Below are 17,435 nucleotides of genomic sequence, written 5' to 3'. Positions count from 1 at the left end.
AGGATGGAAAAAAAAAAAGGAACAGAGAGCAGACTATAAGTAGAAAAAGAATAGAAAGAAAGAGACCACCCTAAAAACGAAAACTTCGTTCACAGAGATAACTATCACCAACACCGTTAATACCATCAATAGAAAATATATCTTTTTTCTAGTTTTTATAAATATTTTTAAAATAAAATCTCTCATTAACTATTTAGCAAGTCACCCGCATTCATAAACGCTAGTTTGCAGGACCTTTACAGGTTAAATTATTTTTTTAATACAATAAAAAATATATATTATAAAGAGTTATTTAATATTATTATTAAATATATTTTAACGGCTCATTATAATTTGAATTTAAAATTAAATTGCACTTGAGAGTTGAGACGCTATCCATAACCATGACGATCGTAAAGTCATAGAAAATAGTGTGAGCCCGAGAGCCAAGAAAGAACGGAAAATCCAAAAAAACAAAAAACAAAACGTAAGGTAAGGTAAGAGAGAGAGAGGGAGGGAGGAGCAGTGTGTGGTTACAGGTAAACGGCAGGGGAGAGAAGTGAAGAGAAGAGGCGCGGGTGGTACCGGTCCTTTTTCTTCTTTTATCCACCTCTTTAAAAAACCTTGCTCTTTTCTTCTCCACACGATTCACACACAACACCCACCCACACTCCGTCCTCTCTCGCTACTCAATCACTCACTCTCTCTCATGGCTTCTCTTCAATCACCATTAATCTCTCCGGTTCCGCAACTCGTCAATGCAACAACAACGAATTCAGTTACTAAGAACTTATTATTTGTTGATTTTGTTGGACTCTACTGTAAATCGAAGAGAACTAGAAGGAGAATTGGAGTTTCTTCTTCTTTTTCCTCAAGTTTCTCTCGATTTGCTAACAAAAAGAAGCCCTCCTGTCCAGTCAACGCCACTCTCAGTGTTGACCGTTGTAATATCTCTTCGCCGTCTTCTCCTCATTCTCCTCCTGATTTGAAACCGCAGGTGTGTTTCTGTCTTTTAATTCGTTTTACTTCTTAAGCTGAAATAATTTTTTTTTAAGAGACGTATTCTTTTCGGTTTTGTTGGTTTTTTCAATTTTTTTAATCCAGTTTTTTATTATTTAATTATTTTAGATATTTTTGTTCTTAAAATATTTTTATTATGCTATACTACGATAATAATTAGCTATTTGTTTGCCATGAAGAGTGAGAAATGTAGACAACCAAACAGTCCCGTAGATACTCTACTTAAAGCTGTAACTACCAATAGTTATGGTATAGGAGAGAGATAGAGAGATAAGGAGAGAAAATCACATCTAGGCCTACAAAATTGTGTAGTCGAACTGGTTTTAGATTTGGTTGGTTATAAGTTTGAGTCTTTTCAAGTTCATTGGAGGTTTATATGGATGTTGATTTCAGACTGTAGGATTGATCGAGGTATATTCAAGCTAGTCCAAATAAAAAAAATCTTGTACCGATCTTTGTTATGTCGTACGCACTGGTAGTTATAGCTCGAACACCATAGAATTTTTCTTGTAAATACTGTTTCATAAGGTGCATTTTTGTTTGATTATTTATTTATGGACCATAGGTAGCAAACTTGGAAGATATAATATCAGAAAGAGGAGCATGTGGAGTTGGATTTATTGCGAATTTGGAAAACAAGCCGTCCCATGCGATTGTCAAGGATGCACTTACAGCTCTTGGCTGCATGGAACATCGTGGAGGTTGTGGAGCGGATAATGACTCTGGTGATGGCTCGGGACTAATGACTTCGATTCCATGGGAGCTATTCGATAAGTGGGCTGAGAGTGAAGGGATTGGTTCCTTTGATAAATTGCATACTGGTGTTGGCATGATTTTTTTCCCTAAAGATGATAACCTTATGAAAGAAGCAAAAGAAGGTAACTACCTGAAGTGGTTTGAATCCGGTTACGTTTGTGTTTAGCGAATGAATGCTTGTTCGTTATCTCATCTTTTATGCTTCGTAGGATGGTGCATTTAGTTTATTGAATTATATACGTTGACCTTTTTTTTTTAATTTGATATTGGGTTGAATTTGGTTTTCTTGTTGTATTTGATTTAAATGAAAATGGTGTTTTTCTTTCTGCTATGTTAATGCACTATTCTTTTGGTTTCTGTATTGGCTAATGTTTTCCATCTCTATCCCTAAAACATTACACGTTCTTCTATTTAGCTGTAGTTATCCTTCTTTCTCTCTCATTTCTTTTTTATTTTCCTGTTCCAGTCTAATGTGCATGACGGATGCTTTTGTTCACCTTAGCATCAGTATGATTAACTGTACTTTGTGATTGTTTTGTAGTGATTGTAAATATTTTTAAACAAGAGGGCCTTGAGGTGCTCGGATGGAGGCCTGTTCCTGTAAATACATCTGTAGTTGGTTTTTACGCAAAAGAAACCATGCCCAACATAGAACAGGTATTTGTTAGAGTTATTAACAAAGAGGATGTTGATGACATTGAACGAGAACTGTATATCTGCCGGAAGCTGATTGAAAGAGCGGCAAACGCAGAAAGTTGGGGAAATGAGCTTTATTTCTGTTCTTTGTCTAATCGAACAATTGTTTATAAGGGAATGCGTCGTTCTGAAGTTCTTAGGCTGGTTTATTCTGACCTTCCGAATAATATCTACAAATCACCTTTTGCCATTTATCATAGAAGGTATAGCACAAATACTAGTCCCAGATGGCCTCTTGCTCAACCCATGCGGTTTCTTGGTCATAATGGAGAGATCAACACCATACAGGTTATAAAATTCTCCACAGTACTGAAATGTAGTTGGCATTTTGAGACATTTTCTTATTTTGATTCTAAAATGTATTCAGGGTAACTTGAACTGGATGCAATCACGAGAAACCTCATTGAAATCTTCTGTTTGGCATGGTCGAGAAAATGAAATCCGTCCTTTTGGGAACCCAAAGGCATCAGACTCAGCTAATCTTGACAGTGCAGCAGAAGTAAGAGCTGTAACTTTTATGCTTACATGATTTCCTCAACCTTCATCTGCAGCTACTCGAGAAGATTTCTCCAATTTTTTATGTCCTTTCCTTTTTTATCATAGTGGGACTCACTTTGAGTATTTTACGTCTACTCGCATATTTTTCATTAGATATTACTAGCAAGGACTGAATGAGGAAACTTTATTGGCTGGAATCTTTAAATATTCGACCATACATATCTAGTGCATCCCATTTTAGCCGGGGCAACTTCTCTTCGGATTACCTTTTTTTGGTGCTTAAAGTTAAAAGTTGGTAATGTTGTCACTCTTTGTTTTGGCACTATGAAGGAATAATTCTTGACCCTCTTTCTATGCTTAAATGAAAACCATGGTACATGGGTGTTTATTTGATGAATAATCATTATCGCCAGGATTATTAACTAAAACCGATACATGCGATGGGGTGCAAGCCACAACAAAGTGGGGAAGTGTGTTTGCTGTAGACCCAATTTAGTACAGTTTAATTGGTAAATTTTTTATTTCCTCTTTAGCTATTCTTATGTAGCCCTTCTGTGTTTGATTTTCCCTGCTCTTCTCCTTTTTAGTTGTTAATAAGAAGTGGGCGCACTCCTGAGCAGGCGTTGATGGTTCTCGTACCAGAGGCATACAAGAATCATCCAACTTTGACTATCAAATATCCTGAGGTATTTTCTGTTGGTGATTTGAAGTTCCAATTAAGCTGCAACTTGACTAGGACAATTTTTCTTTCTAAATACTAAACTAATTTAACTAAGCCATAGAACATGATTTATTGGGTCAGCATCATAAGTCTCTTCCTGTTTACGAAGTTTATTTTGGGCTTTGTTCCTTCTAGAATTTTGGCAGTCATGCCTTTTTTGCCACCTTAAATCTATGTATTTGCTGATTCTTTCTTGAATTAAATTGGTGCTGATAGTGTTTCATCATTGATACTAAGTAAATATGTAACTGAAAAAGTTATAGTGATTGCAATTAAAATTTATCCCTCATAATTTTGTTGCGATTACATGTAGGCAATGCATGATTTGTTGGTTCTCTGTAGGTTGTAGATTTTTATGATTATTACAAGGGTCAGATGGAAGCTTGGGATGGACCTGCTTTACTCTTATTCAGGTAAATTTCCAGACATCTTGTACTACCCTGGGGCGTCAGGAGTTTATGGTAGCACATAGGACCCATAGTAAAGAGCTACAGATGATGATTGATGTGCCCACCCACAATATGAAAGTGTCCTTGATTTTGGTTTCAATATTTAGTCATTTTAAGCATAGTTAAAAACATAGAGCCATGGAATTGGGAAGATCTATTCTATTTCAAATGTGATGGTATAATTAGAATTAAGGGGTGTAATAACATCAGGTTTTTCAATAGAACTTCCTTGGAGTCAATTATGATGTAAAATAACAATTTGCTTGCTTCTACACTTGGAAATGCTCGCATGCAAGCACATGTATGTGTTACACATATGTAGTGGTCTAGAATATTGATCTTTTATTTCGAGCTTTATTATTTAATCTATTTTTTTTCCAGTTCTCATTGCTGACTGTTATTGTATTATTTCAAATGGCACAGTGATGGAAAGACAGTTGGGGCTTGTCTTGATCGGAATGGCCTTCGCCCTGCTAGATATTGGCGGACAGTCGACAATTTTGTCTATGTTGCATCTGAGGTGTGTTCCACATATATGATAAATTGGAAGCGCTCTATGATTGATAATCTCAAAGGAAACCGGATGTTAGAGCACAATATGCACATCTTGGTGCTGTTTATTTGCAGTGAATTAGGGTCCTCAAACGTTTTTTTTCCTGCATTATTGTAGTAAAACCACTTAAACTTTTAATTATGATCGATTTGTCATTGCTTAATGGTGGCTTGTTTTGATGGTGGGATCAGGCATGACTGTGGTATTTGGAATCTGATTGTGGGTCCGTTCTCACAGTAGTCCTAAATCACAAAATCCTCTTGTTAGAGTTTCTTTTTATTAAATAAAGAATTGAGATTAAGGTTGCTTGAACTGTTAACTGAAACTTTGGTTAGAAATTAAAGCATTTTTTTTTAATATTATTGAATTGTATGGAATCTAATGTGAATTGAACTCAAATCTGATTTTGACTAGCATCTCTAGGTGTTTGATATTGTTTTTATCATTCCTAATTTTCCTTTTTGCAGTGCCCATGAAAAAAAAAAAAAAACACCCACTTGAGCACTGCATAAAAATATTCGTTGTAACTGCTGTGGTCATGGTGGATCATTTTTCACACAAGGTAGCTTTGGAGGAGTAAATGATTTGGCTTCATGTTCACTTCGTAGACAGTAAAGCAAAATATGTTGGATTGCATCATTAAATAATTTGATTAATTTCATATTATCACCATCTCTTATACATGTTCTTTTATGTTGCAATCACTGCTCTTAAAATGCTACCACACCTTTTATTAATCAGGTGGGGGTTGTACCAATGGATGAATCAAAAGTAACGATGAAAGGCCGTCTAGGTCCTGGAATGATGATAACTGTTGATTTGCCTGGTGGCCAGGTTTGTGCTTCATTTTATTTTTATATACTTGATACCTTGATGAGGTAAATTGCGCTGGAATTAGGTAGTTCATTGTAACTCTACAAGCATTTTAATCTACTATATTATCATTTTTATACTGATATCTTCTCATGTGTTTTCAATGTTGAGTCACCTTCTCTCTTTTCTCAAAATCAACGTATTTGATGGAGAATGTATAGGAACTTTTAAGAATAATGTCCTTTTCTTTTTTTTAGTTTTATACTACCATCAATATTTTTAGTGGATTTAGAAACAGTTTTAATTAATTTAATGTTACTCTTTGATTTTTTGAATAATGAAGTAATATTTAATTGCTGAAAATGCATGCTGTTTTTTGTATGTTGCCTTTATCTATGCTGATCCAATTCTTATTTTGGTAGATTCAGTGCAACTATACATGTAACAGGCTGGTGGCAAGTTTTCATTGTGATAGTATTGGCAATTCTTTGAACCCACATTTAGATTAGACTATTGATCAGTATTTTGGCTTGCAGGTTTATGAGAATACTGAAGTTAAAAAGCGAGTAGCACTGTCAAATCCGTATGGAAAATGGGTTCGTGAAAACCTGCGATCCTTGAAGCCTGCAAACTTCCTCTCAGCAACAGTTATGGACAATGAATCAATTTTAAGATGCCAACAGTAAGCATATTGATTTAATTTGTTAAATATCATTGCCTGCCTTGAATTATATATGATGATTTTTTTTGAATGCTTAACTTTACATAGCTGATAGTTATATCTGGCACCAACTCAAGGCTATCTGCTTCTTAATTGACTTTGGAATTTGTGTTATAATTTATATGAAGTTTAAAAAATCTCTAGTATAATGTAACACCATGGCCATGTTTGATTGAGACTCTCAAACTCAACAGATAAGAACCGAGAGACTCAACCAATCATTCTGTTTCAATGGTACAATTAAGATAAACAGTACATCAATATTGATCACATATGATACATAACAACAAATAATGAGTGCTGCATGTTTATTTCTGAGCATAAACTGAACATGAGTGAATATTTTGTTCACTATTTTGTACTCATGGTAACAGGGCATACGGCTACTCCAGCGAGGATGTCCAAATGGTTATTGAGAATATGGCTTCTCAAGGGAAGGAGCCTACATTTTGCATGGGGGATGATATTCCTTTGGCAGTATTGTCTCAAAAACAACACATGCTTTATGATTATTTCAAACAACGGTTTGCACAGGTTTGAACTTTGAACATGCCTTTTAGTATTTATTTTTTAATTGTGCTTTTTGATTTTCAGAATCAACATCTGTGGAGTTCTGAATGCGCCTTTTTTTTTTTTTTATCATACCAATTTAATTTGAAATCATAATACTGTTTACTGAGCTTGTTCTTATCTCAGAATCAACATCTGTGGAGTTCTGAATGTGCCTTTTTTTTTTATCATACCAATTTAATTTGAAATCATAATACTGTTTACTGAGCTTGTTCTTATCCCATGAATGCAGGTTACAAATCCAGCTATAGATCCACTCAGAGAAGGATTAGTTATGTCACTTGAAATCAACATCGGAAAGCGAGGAAACATCTTAGAAGATGGACCAGAAAATGCTTCACAGGTGCTGAATTCATCCTAGCTTCCTCATAGTGAATCTGATGATGTTTATAATGCTTATGTTACAGTAAATTGCATGTTAGTGATTTCATTACTAAAAAAATTGCTACTTTTGTTCAGGTTATCTTGTCTAGTCCTGTACTAAATGAAGGGGAGCTTGAGTTATTACTGAAGGATCCCTACTTGAAACCTCAAGTTTTACCAACCTTTTTTGATATACGTAAAGGGGTTGAGGGTTCTTTGGAGAAAACATTAATTAAGCTTTGTGAGGCAGCTGATGAAGCTGTTAGAAATGGTTCCCAATTGCTTGTTCTCTCTGACCGATCTGATGATCTGGTAATCACCCCTTGGTTTTCCCTTTTCCATTTGTGATGAATTGGAATTTACTGTGTTAAAAGTAATTAATATTGATAACACTTTCCGTGAGAGCAAACTATCAGCAATTATTTTTAACTCAGTTTTCATACATCCCTAATTGCTTTCTTTCTCAGTGCGCTTTGTATGCTCTAAGGGGCAAGAAAACGCTGATGATTCCTATTCATGGCTTTCCTGTTTAAGAATATTTTTGGTAGCTGGACATAATCACGTGTGCATTTCTATTTGAAGGTGCATGCATTTTGGTCGATGCCTATCCATCTTGATTGGCTAACAGTGGATCTGCTTAGCCAGAATTTTTCAAATCTATTATATTGTATCACAGCATCAGCTGTTGTAAAGTTTCATGATCTCAATCAATTATGAAATTGTAATTATCTAATGTAATATATGGGTGTGACTGTCTCTCTAGCCCTCATATCTTAGTCTTTCCTCAAAGGAGAATATGTAAGCTTTGCTATACATAAATTGTAATCTGACTGCCATCAAGCTCTTGGGGCTTATATATATCTTGACCCCTTCTTTCACTTTTCCTAGTTCTCCTGGCCATGCAAGGAAACTTCAATAAACGCTAATTTCTTAATTCTGAATGATTCCAATCTTTTTCCTCTCTCAGGAACCCACTCGACCTGCAATTCCAATTCTTCTTGCTGTTGGTGCTGTTCATCAGCATCTTATTCAGAATGGCTTGCGAATGTCAACTTCAATTGTAGCAGACACTGCTCAGTGCTTCAGCACTCATCATTTTGCCTGTTTGATTGGATATGGTGCCAGGTTAAGTTTCCTTCCTCACGCTAAATGTTAGTAGTTGATGCTTTTGCCTTATTTTTCTTAGATTTTGGTTATGCTAAAAAAATAGTGGATAAAACAGTTGTTAAAGATATTTCAAGTATTCATAGTGATATATATGCATTGTTATTTTCTCCCTTTAGGTTTGTAAAAATACAATATCATATTACTTTCCTATGTTTGGGATACTTTTTTTCAGAGCCCTAAATACTTTGCTATCACATAATGACCACTAATAAAGTCTATATTGGGAACGAGACACATTGATGTGTAACGTTCACAACTGTCTGAAGAGTTATTCATAATTAAAGCTACAAGATAGACGAAAATTGTTACTTTCAGCTAATGAGATAATATTTCATATTTATCATACCCTTTTATATCTTAGTCGCTTCAAAGTAGGTTTATTATTAACTTCCATTTGTCAAAGTAGGTCAGAATTCTAAATATCCTGTCTGAATCAGTTTTACTTTCAACTTAACTTTTTTATTATTGGATCCTGTAAGAACTCACTGTCCATCCCCATAAACTTTGCTTTTTGCTTATGTTATTGCCACATGTCTATCGCTTGCATTGACACCATGATAGTTAAAAATTATAATTTATATTGCTAAAATAATTTTTTCAGTGCTATATGCCCGTACTTGGCACTGGAAACTTGCCGGCAATGGCGCCTGAGTAAAAGAACTGTGAATCTGATGATGAATGGAAAGATGCCGACTGTAACAATCGAACAAGCTCAAAAGAACTTTTGCAAGGTTAGTATATCCTTGAAACAAGAAATTGTTTAAAGATTTTCACTACATAAAAATGAAGGACAAAAAATCCAAGTGCTATTCATACCTTTAAACTGCTGTGTTTCAGTGCCTAACTATAGTACCTTAGCTTCATTTTAGTTTCTTTATATTAACTGTAACCTTCCTGTGCATTTCCCTTTTCATTTGTTAAAAACGTTTGAGGCTATGTGAACTATAGAATTTCATTTCTCTTGTAGTATAACCGTTTTGTTCAACATTTAACAAATTGGCAATAATTTAAATCTGGTGATTTTTTCAGATAAATGGGTTCTCTAGCGAAGGAAATGGATACAGTTATATGTTTATGTGCATAAAAAAAGTTTCTTTGTCCGCCAGTTCTTAACGTTCAACCTTTACAAGAAAAATGACTTTCATTGTCCAAATATAACTGAATTGGCGCTTTATAATATTTGTATGGATAGCTTATTGTATTGATTGCTCTTTACCATTCCAGGCAGTTAAATCTGGTCTTCTCAAAATTCTTTCTAAGATGGGCATCTCATTGCTTTCAAGGTACAAGTTCAGAGTTTCCATTTCTCAATTATTTTCTTAACTCTTTTGGAAGTCAATTTATAGATGCTTTGTAAAGTTTGCTGGTCAATTCACTTGTTTGTTTCCTGTATTTAGTTATTGTGGTGCACAGATATTTGAGATTTATGGATTGGGGAAGGAGGTTGTTGATCTAGCATTTTGTGGCAGTGTTTCAAATATTGGTGGAGTGACTTTTGATGAGGTAATTTGAAGTTGGTAAACTATAAGCTAATAAGTTAAGGGAATTTGGTGTTCTTTCTCATTGTAGTTACCTACCGCTTAAGTTTTAAATCTTTTAATCTTTATTTTGGATTGTCATTTTCTCTTTCCAGTTGGCGAGGGAGACTTTGTCTTTCTGGGTGAAAGCTTTCTCTGAGGCTACGGCCAAAAGACTGGAAAATTATGGATTTATACAATTTAGACCTGGAGGTACTATTACTACTGAACATGTCAGTTACATTTTATACAGACAGTTACAGAGAGCAGTTACTTTAGTTACCACTATCATTACTATAATAACCTGGTTGATATTGGTAGGTGTTTTTAGCAACAAGCGAATCAATACCTTGGTTGCAGCTGTGATTTGTAAAAATTACTTCCAATTTCACTAGAACATTAGGATGACACAAAATTACAATCCTGTCTAAGTTGACATATCTTTGAATTTGCTTGCCTATATTCTTCACAACCAAAAAATCGTTCTTAAGATAACAATTTTTAAATTTCTTTATTACAGGGGAATATCACGGAAACAATCCAGAGATGTCAAAATTGCTTCACAAAGCTGTTCGCCAAAAGAGTGAAAATGCATTTTCTATTTATCAGCAGCATTTGGCTAACCGGCCTGTGAATGTGAGTGCTGAAGTAAATTAGTTTTTGTTTCGATTTTTTTGTTACTATAATGTATTCCCTTGAAAACCAGTATGTTATAATCATGTAATTAGAATCTGATAGCATTTCAATTGCAGGTTCTTCGTGATCTTCTTGAATTTAAAAGTGATCGTGCTCCAATTCCTGTGGGAAAGGTGGAACCTGCCATATCCATAGTTCAAAGGTTTTGCACTGGGGGGATGTCACTTGGAGCCATTTCAAGAGAAACTCATGAAGCAATTGCCGTTGCTATGAACAGATTAGGTGGAAAATCTAATTCAGGGGAAGGTGGTGAGGTAGTCTTTCATCGATTGGTTCTCTTTGCTTGTTTTGTTTATCACTTGGTCTGTTCACTGTCCACCTCTCTGTCTACCTTTATGAATCACGCACAGGCATGCTCAGACACAAACAATAGTAATGAACCATCAGCTCCACAAGGAACTACAGATGTAATTGGTTATTTTTTAACATACTAGAGACATCATTGTTTACAATATTATGTCATCCAGGATCCAATTCGCTGGACCCCACTTACTGATGTAGTTGATGGGTACTCCCCTACATTGCCGCATCTTAAAGGTCTTCAAAATGGTGATACTGCTACCAGCGCTATCAAGCAGGTGATTATCATGACATTCAATTTAACATGTTTGTAACCTCTTTTGAAATAGGAGCTTTCAAACAAGTTTGTAACCTCGTGTGCAAGAGGATTGAGTATTTTTAGGGGATCATGAGTGCATGGCTATACATATTATCTGTCCAGGAGAGATTGTGCTCTCTCTATGAAGTAGTCAACTTAAACTGGCCTTTTCACCAATGCATCTTGGCGTGAGAATTATCTTATGACAGCTAGTTGCTTTTGGTTCAGGTTGCTTCAGGACGTTTTGGGGTCACTCCAACCTTCTTGGGCAATGCTGATCAGTTAGAAATCAAAATTGCACAGGGTGCCAAGCCTGGTGAAGGTGGTCAATTGCCTGGGAAGAAAGTTAGTGCATATATTGCGAGGCTGAGAAATTCTAAACCTGGGGTTCCACTTATATCTCCACCCCCTCACCATGACATTTATTCCATTGAAGATCTTGCTCAATTGATCTATGACCTTCATCAGGTAATCATTTACGGTATCTGGGATCTGCATGCATTATTAACCTGAAGATCCATTCCCCAAATTGTAACAACTTCAATGTCTGCTCAACAAACAGGTCAATCCTAAGGCTAAGGTATCTGTAAAGCTTGTGGCAGAAGCAGGTATTGGCACAGTTGCATCTGGGGTAGCAAAGGGTAATGCTGATATTATACAGGTACCTTTTCATGATACGTTTGTCGTGGTTCTGTCGAGCCTTAATATGTCTGATAGTTCTCTGGATCCTCATTCCATGCTATTTTAAGTTTTGAACATCTTCCAAAGTTGGTATGTTCAAGTAATTTGCTGGCTGTTGATGAAGAGGTAGAATACTTTCGGTAAAACATGTTCCTTTAACAAAGTGACTCTTGATTGTTCTTGGAAATGTCTCTTCTAAGACAGCTATTTAGCATAAAGTTTAGTAGATGTTTATGGTCAAAAGTTAAAGTAACCTGACACTATCAGCTAGAAGAGCCTGATTTTGTGTTCTGTATATGTCAAGTGGTAAAGTAGAATACATACTGTTTTTTCTGAAAAGATCAAGTTCCAGCTTTAAGATGGTATCTCAATGTGGGGTTTTGTCCCAAACATCCCTACCCCTCTCTTTTCTTTCATACCCCTATACACAGTTCGCCGACATTTGCATGTAATGTAACTGAATATCAAGTTCTTATGCAGAAGCACTCACTCATTCTTTTTTCTTTTTTTTTTTCCCTGAATGACAAATTTATGCTATGAATCCATGTGGGCATATGAAAAGGTGGAAAATTCTCGTCAAAGAAAATTGGTTCGATTTGGTTCACAAAAGTAGTGGGGACTGGGAGTGCTGACTCTTTTCTCTATTTTTTTTTTGGCAGATATCAGGGCATGATGGTGGAACTGGAGCTAGCCCCATAAGTTCCATTAAGCATGCTGGTGGTCCTTGGGAACTTGGACTTACAGAAACCCATCAGGTTATTATATTCAACATGTGAATAGAATGTTACTCCCTGTGGCCTGCTTCTCTCACATTCTGTGTGCTGTTTGATCATTGACAATCTTTTATAGACTCTCATTGCAAATGGGCTCAGAGAAAGAGTGATACTTAGAGTTGATGGGGGCTTCAAAAGCGGAGTTGATGTCATGATGGCTGCAGCAATGGGTGCTGATGAGTATGGATTTGGTTCTGTCGCAATGATTGCTACAGGATGTGTAATGGCCCGCATTTGTCACACTAATAATTGCCCTGTTGGTGTTGCTAGTCAGGTATCAATGGAAGTATATATGTGATTTGCATTTTGTGTGTCCCTTTAGTGCCTCATTCTTTCAAATTTAATTTCCTTCAGAGAGAAGAACTACGCGCCCGGTTTCCTGGTGTGCCTGGTGATCTTGTTAATTTCTTTTTATATGTTGCTGAGGAGGTAATCTTTTTTTCTGCCTTGATAATTTTGATGGAATTTTTACACCTTCTATTTTTTTTGGTCTCTGGGTGACATTTTCCAAGCTATATCTAAATCTGTCCTGATTCTTGTTGCATTTCTGTATGTGGACTAGGTAAGAGGCATGCTGGCACAACTGGGTTATCAGAAGTTGGATGATATCATTGGGCATACAGATTTGTTAAGACAACGAGATATTTCCCTTGTCAAAACTCAGCATCTTGATCTCAGTTATATTATGTCGGTATGTACTGAAAGAGTATCTTAACTTCCCACCATATATTTCACCAATGTGGACTTGCTCTGTCTTCCGTATCTATTACATTGCTTCTTCTTTATTTCCAGAGTGTAGGAATACCAAAACTGAGCAGTACTGATATCAGGAACCAAGATGTACACTCTAATGGTCCTGTTTTAGATGATGTTGTTCTAGCAGATCCAGAGGTATGCTTCATATCAATATCTCAATTTTCAATTTTGGACCAATGCTTTTAGTTGTAAAGGGGTTTTAGGGGGTGAGCTTTGCTTCATTTGTGAAGTGTCTTGGTGTGCCCCCATATTTTTGCTGGAAAACATTGAGAAAATTCCATGGGCTATGAGACTGAAGCTACGATCACTTGTACTCACCCATTGTTTTGGTTATGGTCATTGTGGTTCTATGATGGTAGTATGCCATTGTTTTGGTTATGGTCATTGTGGTTCATATCAATACTGATTATGTGCATGATAGACAGCATACTGATTATGTGCATGATAGACAGCATACTGATTATGTGCATGATAGACAGCATACTGATTATGTGCATGATAGACAGCATACTGATTATGTGCATGATAGACAGCATACTGATTATGTGCATGATAGACAGCATACTGATTATGTGCATGATAGACAGCATACTGATTATGTGCATGCATTCACAGGGTGCCTTGTTACCTTTTGTTGTATTTCTAAGAAAAATCATCTTTATTTTTCCAGATTCTAGATGCTATTCAGAATGAAAAAGTTGTCAATAAAACCATAAAAATATACAACGTGGACCGTGCTGTTTGTGGGCGTATAGCAGGTGTGGTTGCAAAGAAATATGGCGACACTGGTTTTGCTGGGCAGCTGAACATCACGTAAGATGTGGCTTTCCTGATAGCAAGCACTAAAAATTTAGCGGACTAATATGACAGTTTCTTTTATTCTCAATTTAAAAGAGTTATCTTCACATCAACAGGTTTACTGGGAGTGCTGGGCAGTCGTTTGCATGTTTTTTGACACCTGGGATGAATATTCGCCTAATAGGAGAGGCTAATGATTACGTGGGAAAGGTATTGTTGGGAAAATCTTCCACTCTTATGCAGTGGTTTGAGAAGTTAGAAGTTGAATTCAAATGCATATTGGTTATTTGATTCAGCCATCATGCTTTGAGAGTTTCATGATTAATCTATTTGCTAGTTGGTTTTGTATTTGTGGTGAAATTTGACTAGATGGGTTCAAGTTAGAATTTTGCTACTGTTGAATTAACTTGGCATTTTCATAATTAACATGCTGAACAGATAAGTTGATTTCAAATGATAATGCAACGTCAATTTGGATCGTTCAAATATTAAGCTAATATGATGTGCTGATCCTATTAACAGACTGTTAAATCTTGTTGCTGAACTATGGTTTCTGAAACTAGCAATATAAAATGCCTTTAGGGTATGGCTGGAGGAGAGTTGGTCGTAACTCCCGTGGAGAACACTGGATTTGTTCCAGAGGACGCCACCATTGTCGGGAATACTTGCTTGTATGGGGCTACAGGTGGTCAAGTATTTGTCAGAGGGAAAGCTGGGGAGCGGTTTGCTGTGAGAAACTCACTTGCTGAAGCTGTAGTTGAAGGCACTGGAGACCATTGCTGTGAGTACATGACTGGTGGTTGTGTGGTGGTCCTTGGAAAGTGAGTAATGTCTCCCTACCTTACATCTTTCTTCTTATCAAGCAATATAACGAGAACTGTTCAGAATTTTGAACACTCCATCACATTTCCATGTCACAGAGTGGGTAGAAATGTAGCTGCTGGGATGACCGGAGGTTTGGCTTACATTCTTGATGAGGATGACGCTTTGATGCCCAAGGTTTGTGCTCATGTGAATTTCGAATATAATTACTTTTTGTGAAGAAAAAAAAGTTGTTAAATTTTGAAATTCTAAATTATATTCCTATAAAATATAAAAAATAAAAGGAAATGTTCTCTCCCCACTTTTCCATTGCAAATTTGTACTTTTAACTCACATTGAATCTCCACGAAGGTACTCCAAAGTGGTGAGCATTTTTATGACATGATCAGCATCTCAAGCACACACAAACATCAATTCCCTACTAGGGATTATCTAGATTCTGAAAAGTACAATACTGCTTCACTCTAGATACTTTAAATCCGCTATAAAATCTATTTATTTTCCCTTCATTGCCTTGATTGAGGTAAGGTTTTCCCATTGTGATCAGGAGATCACGGGTTCTAACTATGGAAAATGCCTCTTTGCACTTACACCATCGTTCTCTCAATTAATCTTATTGCTCTTTCCTAATGCATACTTAGCGTTCCCGAAATCCTCACCAGCACTTGGCTTCAAAATTGTTTTGTTTTGTTTTTTATTTTTTTATTTTGCCAGTTCTGAGTAAAGCTTCAAGATAATATCCGTTGTAATTCTGAACAGGTAAATAAAGAAATAGTGAAGGTCCAAAGAGTGGCTGCTCCTGTTGGTCAGATGCAGCTAAAGAGCCTTATTGAAGCTCATGTTGTAAGTCTACCGAACAAAACTAGCTTCTATGCACAGGCGCACTTTGCAAACTATTTCCCATTTTATTTCTCCTACCACAATGTTCTCACAATCACAAACACCTTTCCGATGAAGGAAAAAACCGGAAGCGGCAAAGGCGCTGCTATCCTGAAGGAGTGGGACACATATCTACCGCTCTTTTGGCAGCTAGTACCACCCAGCGAAGAAGACACCCCAGAGGCTTGTGCATCATTTGAGGCAACCAGTGCTGGGCAAGTGACATCATTCCAATCTGCATAAGCTAGCGATGCTAGATAACCCTCGAGGCCAGCCAAAAAAACCCGAACTTGCAAACTCAACCTGTACATGTCAAATATAAGATGATGAATTCTTGACTTGGAATTCTCCACAGATTTATCGGGGAAACAGAATGCTTTGGTATCCTTGGCGATGAAGCTTTTGCAATTGAAGAAAGGCTACCATCACCCAAGTGTATCTGCAAGCCAGACTTCCATTTTCGAGCATCAAGCATCACCATTGTTAGAGAAATTCTATTGTGATTTGTGGCAGAAAATGTAAAATCAAGTTCAAAATCTTCCACTATTGTCAAGATTCTGAGATTCAATAATAATAATAATAATAATAATAATAAAATTGATTTCATTTCCATGATATCCATAGGCAAAAGATACACGCCAAGAATTAAAGTTTTTCTTGGCATACGCAAGAGACTTTTATTTAACTATTTTATTGATACTCAGTTTAACTATGGGCTTAAACAAAAACTGTCTAGCTAATGTTTTTACATGCTTAATACACCGAGGACCACATGCAGAACGTCTTCATGATTTTCTTCTTTTTCTTCTTTGTTTATTGAGAGGCTTGATAAGCCTTGAGGTATATAATAAAAAGAAGATTGCTGATCTTATTCCATCATTATACATAGTTGCAAACAGAGAAGGCAATTTAATTCGAAATCGATAGATACTGACCTGATTTATTTTTTGGATCTAATAAATAATGAGTATGGTATAAGAAATTTAGGTTATAATTATTCTAAGAAACCGAGGGGACAGGGGGGGTCTCTCTGTTTCGTAATTGCTAAAACCCGGTGGTAGATGATGAAGAAACCGAGGGGACAGGGGGGGTCTCTCCTGGTTTGTTTCGTAATTGTTAAAACCCGGTGGTAGATGATAGATTGGAAAAACCAATGATTCATGATCCGACTTGGGTCATATTTCAAGTTGACTTCAATATCATTGATTAGATTCCTAGTTAACTCAGTTAAGTTGATCAAATTCAATCTATATCTGATTATATCAATATCAAACTTTGTTTTATAAATAAAACAATGTAATTTGAATAAAAATAATAGACTCTGGTCGACTGACAATCAATAATTTAAACTCTTTGAAAACTATAATTTTAAGCTGGTAGGCTACGGTAAAGTTTGGGTGTCTTTCACAGTATGTTGGAGGTTTCAACTTAGCAACAGACCAGGAGCATTGTTCCTCGCTAAAAATTTTCCTGCTGGGGTAAAAGAAAGGATTCTGGATGGCGATTGAGTGGTCAAAAAGCTGTCCCAACTTGAAGCGATTGTTCAGTCTTTCTCCTATTTGGGCTGCTAAAACAATTTGCAAGATGGGCGGCTACACAATTGATTAAT

The 17,435-nt window shown here is 36.2% G+C and overlaps 1 protein-coding gene across 2 annotated transcripts; it reads left to right on the top strand.

Moving 5' to 3' along the window:
- The first annotated feature begins 442 nt into the window (after positions 1-442).
- GLU2 (glutamate synthase 2) lies at positions 443-16,441 on the top strand. 2 transcript variants are annotated; one of them, XM_011028924.1, is made up of 33 exons: positions 443-976; positions 1,565-1,877; positions 2,297-2,739; positions 2,819-2,950; positions 3,537-3,635; positions 4,013-4,083; positions 4,543-4,639; positions 5,414-5,506; positions 6,022-6,167; positions 6,581-6,740; positions 7,009-7,119; positions 7,236-7,451; positions 8,107-8,264; positions 8,908-9,037; positions 9,531-9,589; positions 9,704-9,809; positions 9,940-10,036; positions 10,344-10,459; positions 10,576-10,773; positions 10,987-11,097; positions 11,346-11,585; positions 11,680-11,778; positions 12,458-12,553; positions 12,648-12,845; positions 12,926-13,000; positions 13,134-13,262; positions 13,364-13,462; positions 13,998-14,140; positions 14,242-14,335; positions 14,708-14,946; positions 15,046-15,124; positions 15,707-15,790; positions 15,905-16,441. In XM_011028924.1, the coding sequence occupies exons 1-33, from the start codon at positions 689-691 to the stop codon at positions 16,067-16,069; spliced, it is 4,884 nt and encodes a 1,627-aa protein (XP_011027226.1). In that variant the 5' UTR covers positions 443-688; the 3' UTR covers positions 16,070-16,441. The 2 variants fall into 2 exon arrangements, with proteins under 2 accessions (XP_011027226.1, XP_011027227.1); XM_011028925.1 differs by lacking the exons at positions 443-976; positions 1,565-1,877; positions 2,297-2,739 and adding an exon at positions 3,363-3,458.
- Positions 16,442-17,435: the final 994 nt, after the last annotated feature.

This window comes from Populus euphratica, unplaced genomic scaffold, assembly GCF_000495115.2.
Source record: "Populus euphratica unplaced genomic scaffold, PopEup_1.0 scaffold13.1, whole genome shotgun sequence".
NCBI lineage: Eukaryota > Viridiplantae > Streptophyta > Magnoliopsida > Malpighiales > Salicaceae > Populus > Populus euphratica.
Note: the sequence above shows the minus strand (reverse complement) of the source record. Positions and strands in the feature narration are given on the sequence as shown.